General features: G+C 43.3%; 1 protein-coding gene across 4 annotated transcripts in view; it reads left to right on the forward strand.

The window, feature by feature from the left end:
- Positions 1-14,680, forward strand: part of Lcp1 (lymphocyte cytosolic protein 1) — a 100,235-nt gene that overhangs the window by 83,698 nt on the left and 1,857 nt on the right. For all 4 annotated transcript variants that reach the window (XM_021181587.2, XM_021181586.2, XM_021181589.1 and 1 more), the window contains 4 exons: positions 262-376; positions 1,467-1,600; positions 9,485-9,608; positions 12,613-12,737. In XM_021181587.2, the coding sequence (XP_021037246.1) occupies positions 262-376; positions 1,467-1,600; positions 9,485-9,608; positions 12,613-12,737 (498 nt within the window). The remainder of the gene's footprint in view (positions 1-261; positions 377-1,466; positions 1,601-9,484; positions 9,609-12,612; positions 12,738-14,680) is intronic.

Below are 14,680 nucleotides of genomic sequence, written 5' to 3' on the forward strand. Positions count from 1 at the left end.
AAGAGACAGCTCTATCTGGGTCCTTTCAGCAAAATCTTGCTAGTGTATGCAATGGTGTCAGCGTTTGGAAGCTGATTATGGGATGGATCCCCAGATATGGCAGTCTCTAGATGGTCCATCCTTTCATCTTTTAAAGGTGGAGCTACTCCTACCAAGTTTCTAGGGCTCCTAGGGACGTTGCAGGAACTAAGCGACTCTCTCACTATAGTCTGTGACCACAATGTTGGATCTCTGAGAACTCTGTGTGCTTGTTTTGTTCAGCGACTTATCGGATGCCTTAGTCATCTTCCAGCTCTATGAGAAGATCAAAGTCCCTGTTGACTGGAACAGAGTAAACAAGCCTCCATACCCCAAGCTGGGGGGCAATATGAAAAAGGTAAGCAATGATTTTTCCTGATGGGCCATGAGGCAGGTTGGTAGCATTAGCCTGCAAAAGCTCTTTGTGAGTGCACTACTAGGTGGCCAAGCTTCGTTGAGTGTTCAGCATGTATTAACCACAGCAGACAGAGACCTTATGAAGACTTCCATTACAGTGAACCTGTCATTGCAGTTGATTGCTTATTTATAATTCATGTTGCATATCTCTACGCATTATCATGAAAATTTTCCAATTAAGGTAATTAGAGAAAGCAAAGCCACAGGGTCTCCTCCCACCCAAGCAAGATCTTCATTCAAATTTTCTAAAGACCTGGGGCTTCCTGCTCACAGCCTGGCTGGTACTGTTTGCCTACTGTCAACACAGTGGGAGCATTGTTTTGTAGCCATAGAGTTGGCACAGTCACATCTCACTGCTTTTCATCTCTGTGGTTGTTTTTATAGTTATTTAGTGTGTGTGTGTGTGTGTGTGTGTGTGTGTATGTGTGTGTGTGTGTGTGTGTGTGTGTGCATGCACACACACGTGCGCTCATGCATGTATGGAGATGCATACAAACATACACACACATGTGTTATAGCATGCATGTGGAGGTAAGAGCACACCTTGCAGGAATCAGTTCTTTCCCACCATGCATGTTCCAAGACTCAAACCCTGGTTGTCAGACTCAGTACAAGTCCCTTTACCTGCAGAGCTATCTCACTTCCCTTCTGTGGTCCATAATGATCTATGAGTAGCCACAGGACTATCCGCCTACGTGTTTGTCCACTATTTGTACATAAGACAGAGAACATAAATTTTTCCTATCTATCTATCTATCTATCTCTAAACGTCTAGCTATTTTAGAACTATCACAGATAAATCACTGAGGCTGGCTCACTATGTACTGCAAATGCTTATGGAGGTGCTCATGCTAGTAAGTTTCTTCTAGTTTTAACTAGTCTAAATCATAGTAGTGCGGAACCAGTCGTTATCTGAGATTGCACAGGTCTGGCATTATTTGTCTTACTTTGTATCTTTATTTTGATCATTCTCTGATACTCATCATAACCAAGATGATGCCCGAGCTGTTTTCTTTCTGCCTCACTCACAGCTGGAGAACTGTAATTATGCAGTGGATCTGGGGAAGAATCAAGCTAAATTCTCCCTGGTTGGCATCGCAGGACAAGACCTCAATGAAGGAAACCGCACTCTCACGCTGGCATTGGTTTGGCAGCTCATGAGAAGGTAACATGAAGCACAGGGGGAATGAGATTTTAGTGACTGGGCCATTTATCTAGAAACATACCAGAAATGTTCAGAGAAAGGGATTTTAACTTAGCTAAACCATAACTTAAGTTAGATTTAGTAACCAAGGCCTTTTGGTTTTCTGCTATTTTTTTTTCTTTTAATTTTTAGTTTTTGTTTGAGTTCTTATGAAAATCTATTGTTAGGTTCACTAGTATTTTAGATTATTAATTTTTCTGAATGAATCATACTTGTATCTTATTGCAGAGCGACCTTCTGTGTGCCTGGCTGTGTTCTTTGTTCTGAACATTTCTCGCTGGCGTTGATATAGTCACCACAACTTCTCCTGACTGGCATATTTTTTCTCATCCTTTAACTTCTATCAACACACTAAATTATTTTCATATAAGTTTAAATCTCCACCTTAGATCTTTTTTCTTATATCTGGAATCTTTGTAATAGTATGGGTCTATTGAAAGGGAATTGTTTCAGTTTCTGTAAGCCAGAAAAGGCCTTAATTTCTTTATATTATTCTTTATTTATTTCTATATATTGTTGAAATATATTTTCTCAGGATGTAGAATTCTATGTTAATGTATTTTTATTTTAGTACTTTGAAAGTAACGTCCATTGTCTTCTCACCCACGTGTTAGCAGCAAAATGCCTGTCATGGTCCTCATCTTTTCTCCTCTATGTGTAATATGAGCCCACCTCCCACCCCTTTGGGGCTCTTTTAAGATTTCTCCTTATCATTGGTTAAAATAATTTGATTATGTATGTTGTGCAAAGTTATTTCTTATATTTGAGAGTCCTTGAATTATTGGGTGATATGGGTTTAAACTTTGCATCAAACTTTTAGTTTTTAAGTTATTTGTTCTGAATTCGCCCTCACCATTGTTCAGGAAACCCTGAGTGCACATTAATTCACTTGAGGAGTGTGTGCTTATTGCCTTTAATTTTTGTTTCATTTTGGAAGATATAGGCTGATGTGTCTATAAGTTAGTCTATCTCTTTTTTCTCTCTTATATACTGCCATGTCTCATTAACTCCATTTAGTGTATATGTATGTATGTGTGTGTGCATACACACACGAACGCACACACACACACACACAAACACACACACCCTTGAAGATATATTTATTTCTATATCATAGTGTCTACATCCAGAAGTATTGAATTTTTTTCTTTTATTTCCAACCTCTCATCTTCTGCCTGCCTCCTTGATCATATGGATAGAGTGTGGTGACTTCTTTTCTACTCTATTTCTAATTCACTTTCATCTTCAATACAAGCCCTATGTTCTTACTCCTTTGCATGTTGCTTATTTTTCTAATCACATGCCAAACATTCTAAGGCTTACCATGTGTGCTCGGTACTTGATACTTCTCCATTCCCTTAACAATTTGTGATTTTGTTTTGGGATGGAGTTAGGTTCAACCCAGTATCAATCTTTCCAGGCTTGCCTGAAGCTTCCTCCTCCAGTGTCATTCCCTGCGTATTAATGAGATGCTGAGTGTGTTAGATGATGACCCATGTGTTATTAATTCTTTCCTTTCAGCTGGTAGGAACCAAGTGATTTCAAGCCCCGTGTGAGCTTCAAGGGGTTATTCTAGCTGTTCTTCCCCCAGCCTCACATGCATGTCCTCAGTGGCTCAATTCCTCCACCTCCCAAAAGTCCCGAAATCTTCCCAAAGTGCATCAGCAGCTGAGGCCAAAGCTGGTGATAAACCACATGAGCCCACAGGGAACACTGGACATTCAAGTAAAAATAGGTGTGTCTCACCTTTGACATTGAGGCAACGTTGTCATCCTTAAAGTTTATGTTCAAAAACCACCGTGAAATTGCTACCAACAGAATTTCAAAACCATCTTTAATGTTTTAAGAGGGTGTATGGCTTTTCTGTTGGGCCACATTCACTGCTATCCTCAATCACATGGAGCCCACAGGCTATGGGTTGAACACACTTGACTGAAAGTCCCCAAGTGCCAGACTCACCAGTATATTAACTCCACGAACTGTTTCTAACTGAGTTCCATTGCTTTCACATGACCTGAATTCCAAACAGAAAGGCTTTGGGTACTGATGGCTTTCAAGCAAGTCGTTTTCATTGGTGTCAATACATTTTCTCGTGGATTATGATCTAGTATAACACTTATATGTTTTACTTTAATGATAAGAAAACTTAAGCAAACTGTACTCTATTGTAAATTTCATACTATCTAGAAATCACCCTGGGTTATGACATATGTCCTGAAAGTATTAGTAGTGGCCAGGGCTGGTCTGGGTGTTTCCAAGCTCTTGGGTTCTTACTCAAGGAATTGAAAGAAAGACTCACACAGGTTGTTAAAGTAGCAAGAAAGCTTATTCAAAAGTGAATGATCGTATAGATCAGAAAGAACTATGCCATCGAGAAAGGCAGCAGGCCACATGGGTGAGGGAGCTCAGGGGGCCTGATTATTATTTGGGGCTTCGTTTTGAAGACACAGTGGGAGGAGCTTCCTTAGTAGGGCCATAGTTTGAGTAGTTCTTTATTTTGATTGACAGGTTTAAGTTACATAAAGTTTTTGTCTGTTTATTGATTGTTATTACACATGCCCCTTTCCATACACTGACTTCTCTCTGGAAGTTCTCTTGAGGACAGTTTGTCTTATTGCCCGTGTACCCAGATCCAATCTAGGCCAGATTGTCTTACCAGGACATAATGGAACATGACTGAAAGGGTTTGTCTGTGTTTAACCATCAAGGGAAGAAAAAGCTTATTCCACTGTTCAGAGATGGCTGTACACTCAGCTCAGGATTAGGCAGGGTCCTGGATTACCAACAGATTGCTAGCCATGTTGTTTGGGGAGGTGTGTGTGTGTGTGTGTGTGTGTGTGTGTGTGTGTGTGTGTGTGTGGTATGTACAGGTAAGGGTCTCAGACTGCCAATTGCATTATTAGGAGTGGGGTTTGTTCATAGCCCAGACCAAGCGGTGCTCTAGGTTGTGAAACTATTCTCTATGCTCACCTGCCTCAGAAGTTTCAACCACACATGGCCCCAAGCCTTCCTATAGGGCTGAGATAATATACAAGGTAAGGTCTGTCTGCTACTGCAGCTGACTCCCCCCAGATGATCAGTGACAGTTCTCACAAATGTTTATTACAGAAAATTTCTGCATACAAGGAAGTGGACAGAGAAATGCATTCCTACTGAAGGAGGGAAAATGCCTGGTGATTATGTAAATGGGGCCAGCAGGGATTTGTTTTTGCCTTTGTTTTCTTTTCTTTTTTTTTTTTTTCTTTTTCTCTGCCTGCCACACAGTAACAGATCTATTCAATTTGCATCCAGTTCTAGGTAGAATTTATTTCACTTGGATTGCACAGATATGCTAATTTGGTCATTCATCAGGACAATAAATGGCTTGTCATTTTGCCTAAGCCTCCCAGCCCCCCTTCAGTAGCATGGAAATCATTCTAAGTTTGGACAGCTGGCAAGTAATGTATAAATTAGGAAACCAAAGCTTCCACCAAGCACTCTGCCAGGAGATAGCAATGGTACTGTGAAGCAGGAGTGCAGACCCTAAGGCAAGCAAATGAGAATATCGCCTACAGCCACACAGGCTATGGACAGGGACTTTGGACTAGGTCCCCAACAAACGAAAACCACACATGGTCCCTCTTATCAAATGTTAAATAACTAAAATGAGTGTTGGGTGTGGGAAGACTGGAGAGCAAGTAAGGGATAGCACACCTTCCCTGGCCTCACATAGCCACGCCCCATCACTCCTCCTTTGTTGAGTGAGGAACTGGCTGGACCTGGGGCTCACAGTGCTATTTCATTTGGACAGTCTTTTCAGCTCTGTGTGTTTTGGAAGCACCAGCAGGATTGAAATCTTATCAGTAGTGTTCCAGCTAATAGCAATAGTCACCCTAAACATGTGTGATAATAAAAAAAAGTGTGTGTGTGTGTGTGTGTGTGTGTGTATACACCTGAGTGTAGGCTAGAGGAAGGTGTTGGATCCCTTGTTCCTGGAAGTACAAGTGGTTGTAAACCACCTTGTGTGGTTGCTGGAAACTAAGCCCAGATCATTTGGAGAAGCTAAATGTGCTATGGTCCACAGAGCTGTCTCTCTGGGCCCCTGTTTCACACTTTGAACCTGTACCGGATGAACAATTGCTTACTGCAGTGTCTACCTGAGATTACAGCCCAGTTCTCGTCTTTCTTCCCTTTGCCTTTTTCTTACAAATCTGTGTCTGATTCCACGAAGTTTCTGTACCCCACTAGAGGTGGCCGAGAGACTGTTTTGTAACTCATCAGAACTCGATGCCATCATGAGAGGTTCTTAAGACCAGAGTACCAGAAGAAGTCGCCTCAAAAGTGCCCACAACCCAGAAAAAGGATCTCTGTTCTTTTGTTTGGGTTCTAACGGACAGATCTTTGCATAGAGGTTGGCTTCTCCTTGTAACCTTTAATACCCAAGGTCAAGAGAATGGGAGTGAACTCAGCTTCTGATTTCTTGATTTGGTCAGTAGAGCAGGACTGGGTTTCTGACAAGAGGAGGTGCACATCTGGAGGGACGGAAACAGCTTGTTCTATCAGGTTACGTATAGGAAAGACTTCATGAGATAATCACTGACCAACCATCCCTTGCTGAAATGTTCACTGGGCAAGAAATTCTTGAACATTGTCTCAAATGCAAACAAATCAATACATATGCTAGCTATCAAAAAATAGAAGGCTAATTATGCTTTAACACACCATGTTTATGAACCTACAAAAGTCAGGATCTTTTTCAAACTAGGGGTATTTTTTAAGTACACCTTAGACTTAAGTCCTGGGTGCTCGCTATTGCCTATCATGTCAGTCCCATTTTTAATTTATTTTTCTTTTTTAGTGTAAACAAGCATCTCATTCCTCTTCTTGCATTTGTTTTACATATTTTACTCACCAATCTATGGTTTTATTTACTGGATGCCCAGCATGCACTAGGGACCCTGCTTATTCCTTGAAAACATCATAAGTAGACACAGACCTGTCTCCATGGAAACGTGGTAGATGCTGTCTCTGTCAAAAATTTTAAGAAACAGACTTGAATCAAGCTTAATAATTAATGCACAGCATGGTTTGGGAAAGAGATGCTCGAGTGGGGAGGTGTTCGGAGGACTGGAAATACCTCGGAGATTGGACCTATGAACCAGCAAGCGTAGATAAATCGGTAAAGCAAGAGGACGCACGGTGTGGATAGTGTGGGTGGGAAAGCTGCGACTGGTTCTGTTTAGTTGATGAGGATGAGGGAGGAAGAGGAAACTGAGAATGTCCTAGGAGACGGTGAGCCAAAGTGTGAAGGGCTTTGTGTGCCGTACTGGGAAGTTTGACCTGAGTCACTGTGATGACATGACCTCAACTGTGCTCTCAAAGGAGTCAGTGATGTGGGAGAAGACTGCAATGCACTGCTGCGGGGAGCTAATTGCCAGTTCAGTGAAGGTGATTTATTTATTTATTTATTTATTTATTTATTTATTTTGTAAAGAAAATCTTCAGGTGAGGCAAGGTGTTGGCTCACTGGGTAAAGTGCTTGCCATGTAATCACGAGGACCTAAGTCTAGACCCTGACTGAGAGCATGGCTACAGGTGTCTGTAAAACCAGCGCTGGTGGGGCTGAGACAGGTGGTGGATCCTGGGAGCTCAATGGCCAGTCAGCATAACTAGCTAGCTAAACCCACAGTTGGATGAGAGACACTTGTCATTTATATGACAGGAAAACAGTGCCAACCTCTGGCCTTCAAGTGCACATACCTGAACACACACACACACAGAGAGAGAGAGAGAAGAGCAACTGAACTCCTATTAAAAATAAAATAGGGGCTAGACTGATAGCTCAGTGGTTAGAGCATTTGTCCTTCTTACAGAGGACTGGTTTGGTTCCCGGCACCCACATGGTGGTTCATAACCATCCATAACTCCAGTTCCAGGGCCCCAACTCCCTCTTCCGACTTCCCCAGGCACCAGGAATGCATGTGGTACACATACAAAAATATATACATACATACCGTCGAACATTCATGCACATAAAATAAGTAAAATAAATCAATTATTTTTAATTCCAAAAAGATTTTAAATAAGAAAAGCATTTTAGACCATCTCTCCTATTTTCAGTGGCAGGAGGCTATGTTAGCCTAGAGCAAGCCAGGTAACACTTTAACTCCGGGGTTTAAACTTGAAATCCCAGTGGGCAAATGTGTGAATATTGTGCTTTGTGTAGACTAACCAGAGCAAGTGGCAGGACAGATTGTGTAAGCAGAATTCAAGGCACCGGTGTGGATGGCGCGTGCCCTCATGGGGCAGGCTCTCTCCCAGGTGAGAGGTAGTCACCAGCTTCCTGGGTTTCAGTTTGAGAAGAGGTCACTCATGGGTAATATGACCCACTCCTGTGCACTTGAACCATGATGTCAGCAAGCCTGCCTGGGTTTTCACCTGCTTGGCTTTCCTCCATTCCAGAAGGAAACAGGTTATCTGTTCCTTGCTGGAGAATTTTAAGGGACTGGTGGATCTTATAACAAATGTTCTTCCTGTAAAGACACCGTTTCTAAATCCACTGTGGACTGGAGAGGATTCTGGCCCTCTGTCAGGCTGAGGTTTTCCTTGTTCCTGTATTCCTAACTACTTACCAATGTTTTCCCTTTATTCTGTTCACGGCTGGAACTTTTCCCCCAACATTTTAAATTTTAAAATGTTAAAAGAACATTCTTTATTGCATGTGGCAGGGGCTGTGTGGGGTGGGCGCTGGTGTGTATGTGAGTGCCACAGCTCGAGTGTAGAGCACAGAAGATAGCTGTATGTGTGGAGTTGGTTCTCTCCCTCCACCTCGCCAGTGAATCGTGAGAATCTTAACTCTCCTGTGGCCTGTGTGACAATCACTTTTACCTGCCGATCAGCCTCACTGGCCCTTGCTTCTTAGTTTGCATGGTGGTGCCTTGAAGAACGACGTTGCAGGTTAGATGAGCCCGTTGCTCCATTCTTCTTTCCACGTATCTCTACTCTCCTGCTTGCTCTTCTTTCTCAGAACAATGGTGTCAGGTACAAGAGCGCATTAGCTCTGTAGTTCGCTATAAGAACCATATGCTTATGCATTGCGTCAGTCTACAGTAACTCCATTTAAGTTGTTCTTATGTATCTCTCTCTCTATATATCTATCTATCTATCTATCTATCTATCTCTCTGTGTGTGTGTGTGTGTGTGTGTGTGTGTGTGTATGTATGTGAGTGTGTGTTATGAAGCTTCTGTTGTCATAGGTTTCCATAGGACTTTTTCAAAGATCCTTTCTTTAATAACCTTTAATTATCCCTCCCTACATTGCCCTCTAGTCTGACCTCCCATCACCCTTCCTGTACCAGTGATCCCTCTTTAACCCTTCATAGCACTGTGTTCTATCTGTTTTCACTTAAAAGCATCCCTGACAGCCCATTACTAGGTCCCTGACTGCTGGGTGTTCCAAAGAGAACACACATTATCTGAAGCGTCAAGGCTACCATCCACAAATGAGAGAAAGTATCCGTTTGTCTTTCTCCGTTTGGGTTACATCACTCGGAATGATTGTTTCCATTTGCCTGGAAATTTCACAGCTCATTTTTTTTCCCTGAACAGCCAGATAACCTCCCACGCTATAAGGGTACCACATTCTTATTACCCATTCGTCAGTGGATGGACCTCTAGGCTGTTTCCATTTTCTAGCTGTTGTGAATAGAGCATCGATGAACTCAGGGCGAGCAGAAGGGGCCAGTGTTATTCAGTGCCCTCATCCCTCACCAGTGTAACTGTGCTCAGGCTCTTTCCCATGGTGTGTCTAGAAAGAACGTCCTAGCTATTTTCTGCAAGTAAACAGTCATTCTTGATTTTATTCAGGTACACACTGAATATCCTGGAAGATATCGGAGGTGGACAGAAGGTCAATGATGACATTATTGTCAACTGGGTGAATACGACCTTGAAGGAGGCGCAGAAAAGCTCGTCCATTGCTAGCTTCAAGGTAAAGGTTTCGTCTTCTGCTTCTTCCTTTTGTTTTCGTTACGTGTTGAGTGACCTTCAGGGGCAGGGCTTTGATGCTCCCTTTGGATTTCCTTAAATGATCTTGTTTAATGTTCGAGGCCATTTCAGTGACGAATTTCTCATCATTGTTCCTTTAATGGTTAATTTTCCAGACCTGCTCTTTTAAGTACCCCATTTTAGACTTTGTTCTTTTGAAGTGATGTAACACACGGGAATCCATTTTTTTTTAAATGTGCACACTTCCGTTCAGAGTTTCTTATATTACAGTAGTAAAGTGTAAATGGTTTGTCTTAGGGTTTTACTGCTGTGAACAGACACCATGACCAAGGCAAGTATTATAAGGACTTTTAATTAGGGCTGGCTTAGAGGTTCAGAGGTTCAGTCCATTATCATCAAGGCAGGAACATGGCAGCATCCAGGTAGGCATGGTTCAGGAGGAGCTGAGAGTTCTACATCTTCATCTGAAGCTAGCAGAATACTGGCTTCCAGGCAGCTAGGACTAGGGTATTAAAGCCCATGCCCACAGTGATACACCTGCTCCAACAGGGCCATACTTCCTAATAGTGCCACTCCCTGGGCCAAGCATATACAAATCATCACAAGGCTAAAAGATATCTTGTGTTATATATTTGGGGGGGTGTACTTCATCTCAATCATATTTTTATTAATAATACCATTATATATTATCAGACAAGAGTCTTTCTCAAGGACCCAGACACTTGATCTCTGTAGTAATCATGTCCATGCCTCAATGTTCATATTTAAAGGTCAGGATTTGTGGTGAGGGACCCCCTCCCACCCACAGGAAGGAGAAGAGAAATTAAAGTCTCTTCTCCCCAAGAATAGTAAGGGCAGAGCGGGGTAAGCTGGTACCAAGAGCTGCATCAGCTGTGAGCTTATCTGGGATGTGGGCACCCCACCCCCACCCCCACCCCACCTCAAGCCCTCTGCTCTGCCTGGGTTGCTGAGCACAGGGATGTGGGCACCCCACCCCCACCCCCACCCCACCTCAAGCCCTCTGCTCTGCCTGGGTTGCTGAGCACAGGGATGTGGGCACCCCACCCCCACCCCCACCCCACCTCAAGCCCTCTGCTCTGCCTGGGTTGCTGAGCACAGGGATGTGGGCACCCCACCCCCACCCCCACCCCACCTCAAGCCCTCTGCTCTGCCTGGGTTGCTGAGCACAGGGAAGAGTAGACTAGTGACTGAGGTGAGCAGATATTTCCAGAAAGACATTTGGAAAGGCAGCGGGTAAGAGGGAAGTCAAAGCCGTCGAGGCTACGACTGCATTATAAGTCCTGGGGGCTCTTCTCTCTGAGTTTGTCTTCACAACTTTCTTTATTTTGTAAGTAAAGAAGCTAAAGCTTAGGAAACTTTTGGAGTTACAGCCCATAAGCTCAGGCACTGTTCTCTAGCTGAGGGGAAAGCATCTTTTCGTGAGGCAGCAGGGGCCACAGATCACTCAGCCATAGCTATGAACTGGCCAGTTACTGCTGCTTTTCCCTGGAATAGAGCTGCTACCCCAGAGCTGTATTCCATGAAGATCTGGTGCCCTTGTGGGAACGAGGTTTGATAAGCCATGCTGAGACTCACTCTTAGGAGTACTGGGCAGTTCTCTCACACCACAGGTCAACCTGGTCTGTTCTTCCCTGTCTTCTCCCTAAGTCAATACAACACTGATTAAAAAGAGCCACTCGATGACACAAAAGAAAAGGTCAGATTAGCTGAGTCCCTTTCCAGTGAGACTCTAAAACAAGGAATACAGCTCACTCTTGATTAGCCATTCCCTTGATGCCCACCACCCCTCACTCACTGTCAGTTCCGCATCCAGGGCAGAATTCAGGGAGGAAGGCAGGGCTTGGATCACTTCATTTCTTGAGTGCTGTGTTGTCACCAAAACAGCCTGCAGAGGGTAGCGAAGAACATTAATGGAAGACACTGGGGTGGAGTCCCATCTTTGTTTTTAACTACATTGCTTCTTTTATCAGCCAAGAGGAAATATTAAAAAGACTCATTCTGATATTGAAAATGATTGCTTTACCTCTATAGGAAAACAGAGGTGTGGAGAACTAGTATCAGCCTTAGAACTTAGTCTGATTCACACTTTCCAAGTATGCGCTGCTTGAACTCTGTGCTCAGACAGTAGCACAGGCACACCCCTTGTCCCAGGGCCACAAAGAAAGAAAACACACTTAGTAAGCTCTGTGCATGCACACCCGAGGAGTGTTCTCAGCCCCAGATGTGAACATCCAAACATTTACAAATGTCCAAGACCTTAAGGCTGAATTGTAGACTCAAAACCCAGCTCTACCAATTCCCAGCAACTCACTTAACCACGTAAATCCCATCTCGTCTGTCAGTGAAGATTAACTGTGGAAGCCAAAGCCCTGGTTCAGGGGTGCAGCGGATGCTGGCAGGTGTGAGGCTCAGAGTTCCGTTACCAACACTGAACACACGGACAGAGATCAACCATGAACAGTAAACACCCACACCACCAAAATGACCACTCATAAGGTTATACAAGTGCTAGCTCCACATAGCCACCCATAATGTCCGTATACTTCAAAGCCCGAGGAATACATACCAAGCTGTGTGTCGATTACAAAGTAAGCTTCAGAAGTTAAAGCTCTCAGAAAAAAAAAAAAAGAAAAACATGTTCCTGGGGCCTGTGGTGACAAGAACAGGCTGGGCAGTGTGTTAATTACTGCCATTGTGCTTAATCCCGCGTTGCTGCTGCTGTCTCCATGGAAACCTGGAGTCCCCCCCACCCCCACCCCCCAGTTCCTGGGAGAAAGAGCATCTATTGTGACCCAGCCTACCTGTACCCTCATGTGTCTCCTGCTAGATGTGCTTTTCTGACTTCTTTGGTCTCGTCTTCTCTATGTCTATTCTCTCGGTAAGAAGAAAGGCCTGCCCACTTCCCTTGAGGCAGACAGAAGGAACTCTAGAATATGTTGATAAACCTTCCCTTTCTCTCTACTTAGGACCCAAAGATCAGTACCAGCCTCCCGGTTCTGGATCTCATTGATGCCATTCAGCCAGGTTCCATAAACTATGACCTTCTAAAGACAGAAAATCTGGATGATGAAGAGAAACTCAACAATGCAAAGTATGTAAATAGACATGGGGGTGAGATAGAGGGCACAGGTGTCAACTGGGCAATTGTAGAATCTGGTGTTTGTGCTTTGGGCAAATACCTTATCTCTACGATTCCTGGGTTTTCTTCTCATGACTTATTGCAGTTTCATCATCAATTTAGGTGTGGTCCAGTAGCAGCTTCAGATTGCTTGTGTTGGGATGGAGCAAAACAAAACCTAGGGGGGTAGTTTCATAAGCAATAAGCAAGGCCAGAGATTTGAGGGTTTAGGACATCCCCTTATCTTTCTGGAAGAAAGGGCATAACTAGGTCCTTTACAAGTCTAGGATTCACCCTTGTTTTAAAATTCCAGCAGTGCCCTTTTCTCCGTGGCCAGCTTTGGAAAACAGGTCCTTTTTCCAAATATCCCCACATGATAGTGGTCAGCACAGGCTACTGAAGAGAAGACAGTTAAGATGTGGTTATGTAGAGTATAATCGGGGTATCTAAGGGGAAGTACCAAGATGAGGGGGTGGACAGGAAGGGTCTGTGGCTCTTTGGAGCAAATGACTTCTAAGCTGAGCTCATCAGCAAAGACAAGTAAGCCAGCAGGAAACAGACAGAAGACAGAAGTTCTAGATAGAAGAACATCGTGAAAACAGAAAGAAAACAATAAACAACCACAAAGGTTTGAAACTAGCCAGGCCTGGGCCCCGTGTGCAGTTTAAGGGATGTAACAAGGTCACCCAATTTTTAAGCTGCACGGGGGAGACGTCAGAGTCTGACTTCGGAGACCAGGCTCCTGTGCATTGCCCTGCAAGGACAAGACACAGCATTCTTTCAACACTGCCCAGAGCTTGGGACAGAGCAAAGCATACCCTATTATGCAAGAGGCCTTGCGTTAATTTCTAGCATTGAAAGCAAAACCACAAACAAACGTCTTTTTAAAAAAAAAAAAAAAAAAAAAAAAAGAGTTTGAAGAGCTTTGGAACAAAATATCTGCTTTGCAGACAGATCTGGGTATGGTGGCCTGGGCTGTAATCCCCCTGCGAGGGTAGCAAAGCCAGGCAGATGCATGGAACTCATTGGCTAGTCACTGAGGTCATCATGGTGAGTTCCAGGCCAGTGCAAACCACTGACCAAAAGAACCTAAAATAATTAATTAAATAATGTGGGCAGAGCTGAAGAAATAACATGTAGAGTTGTCCTTGACATATACTTATACATATAACACACACACACACACTCACTCACTCACAACATGAAATAAAGGGAAATAAGTGTGGGAAAAACCGTCAACCAAGAGCTAAGAATGGTTATGTTTTGAGACTGGGTTGTGGGTTGGGTTGGGACCTTTTTTGTTTGATTTTTTTTTTTTAACCCTCACAGATTTTTGTGTAGCTTTCCCTATGTGTTTTATGATGGAAACATTAATTTTCTTCATTTGTAATTAATACGGAGGAAGTTATTGAGAGACAGACAAGGAGGAAGCATGGATGGTGCTCTTAAATTAATTTGGTCACTAAAGCAAGGATATGTTCTTTTGGAGACCAGGAGGAAGGGGTGGGGCCCTTGGGTGGGGGTGGGTGAAGGTGTGGAGTAGCTACAGTAAAGGGATTACAAGGAATGAGAGAACAAAAGAATCACCAGGCATCGATGTGAAAATAGTCACGACTAACAGATTCTATAATGTATAGACTCTGAGGCTCTTGTGTGGCTGTGATGATTTCATTTGAAAAACAACAGAACCTAAAACTCAGACTATTTGAATAGCAGTGCACTATGAGTAAAAAACAAAACAAACAAACAAAAAACATCTGTACACAGAACAAGAAATTATAGACCCGGGTATTATGCACGACAAGATATTGTACGTGCAGTTTTCTTCTGAAATTTCTATAGTTGAAACACAGCCCACGGAGTGTTTGTTCCTAGCCGTTCATACTTAATTCTTGGGCTTTTTCTGCCACCCTCTG

The sequence above is a fragment of the Mus caroli genome, chromosome 14 (genome assembly GCF_900094665.2).
Source record: "Mus caroli chromosome 14, CAROLI_EIJ_v1.1, whole genome shotgun sequence".
In the NCBI taxonomy this organism is placed as follows: domain Eukaryota; kingdom Metazoa; phylum Chordata; class Mammalia; order Rodentia; family Muridae; genus Mus; species Mus caroli.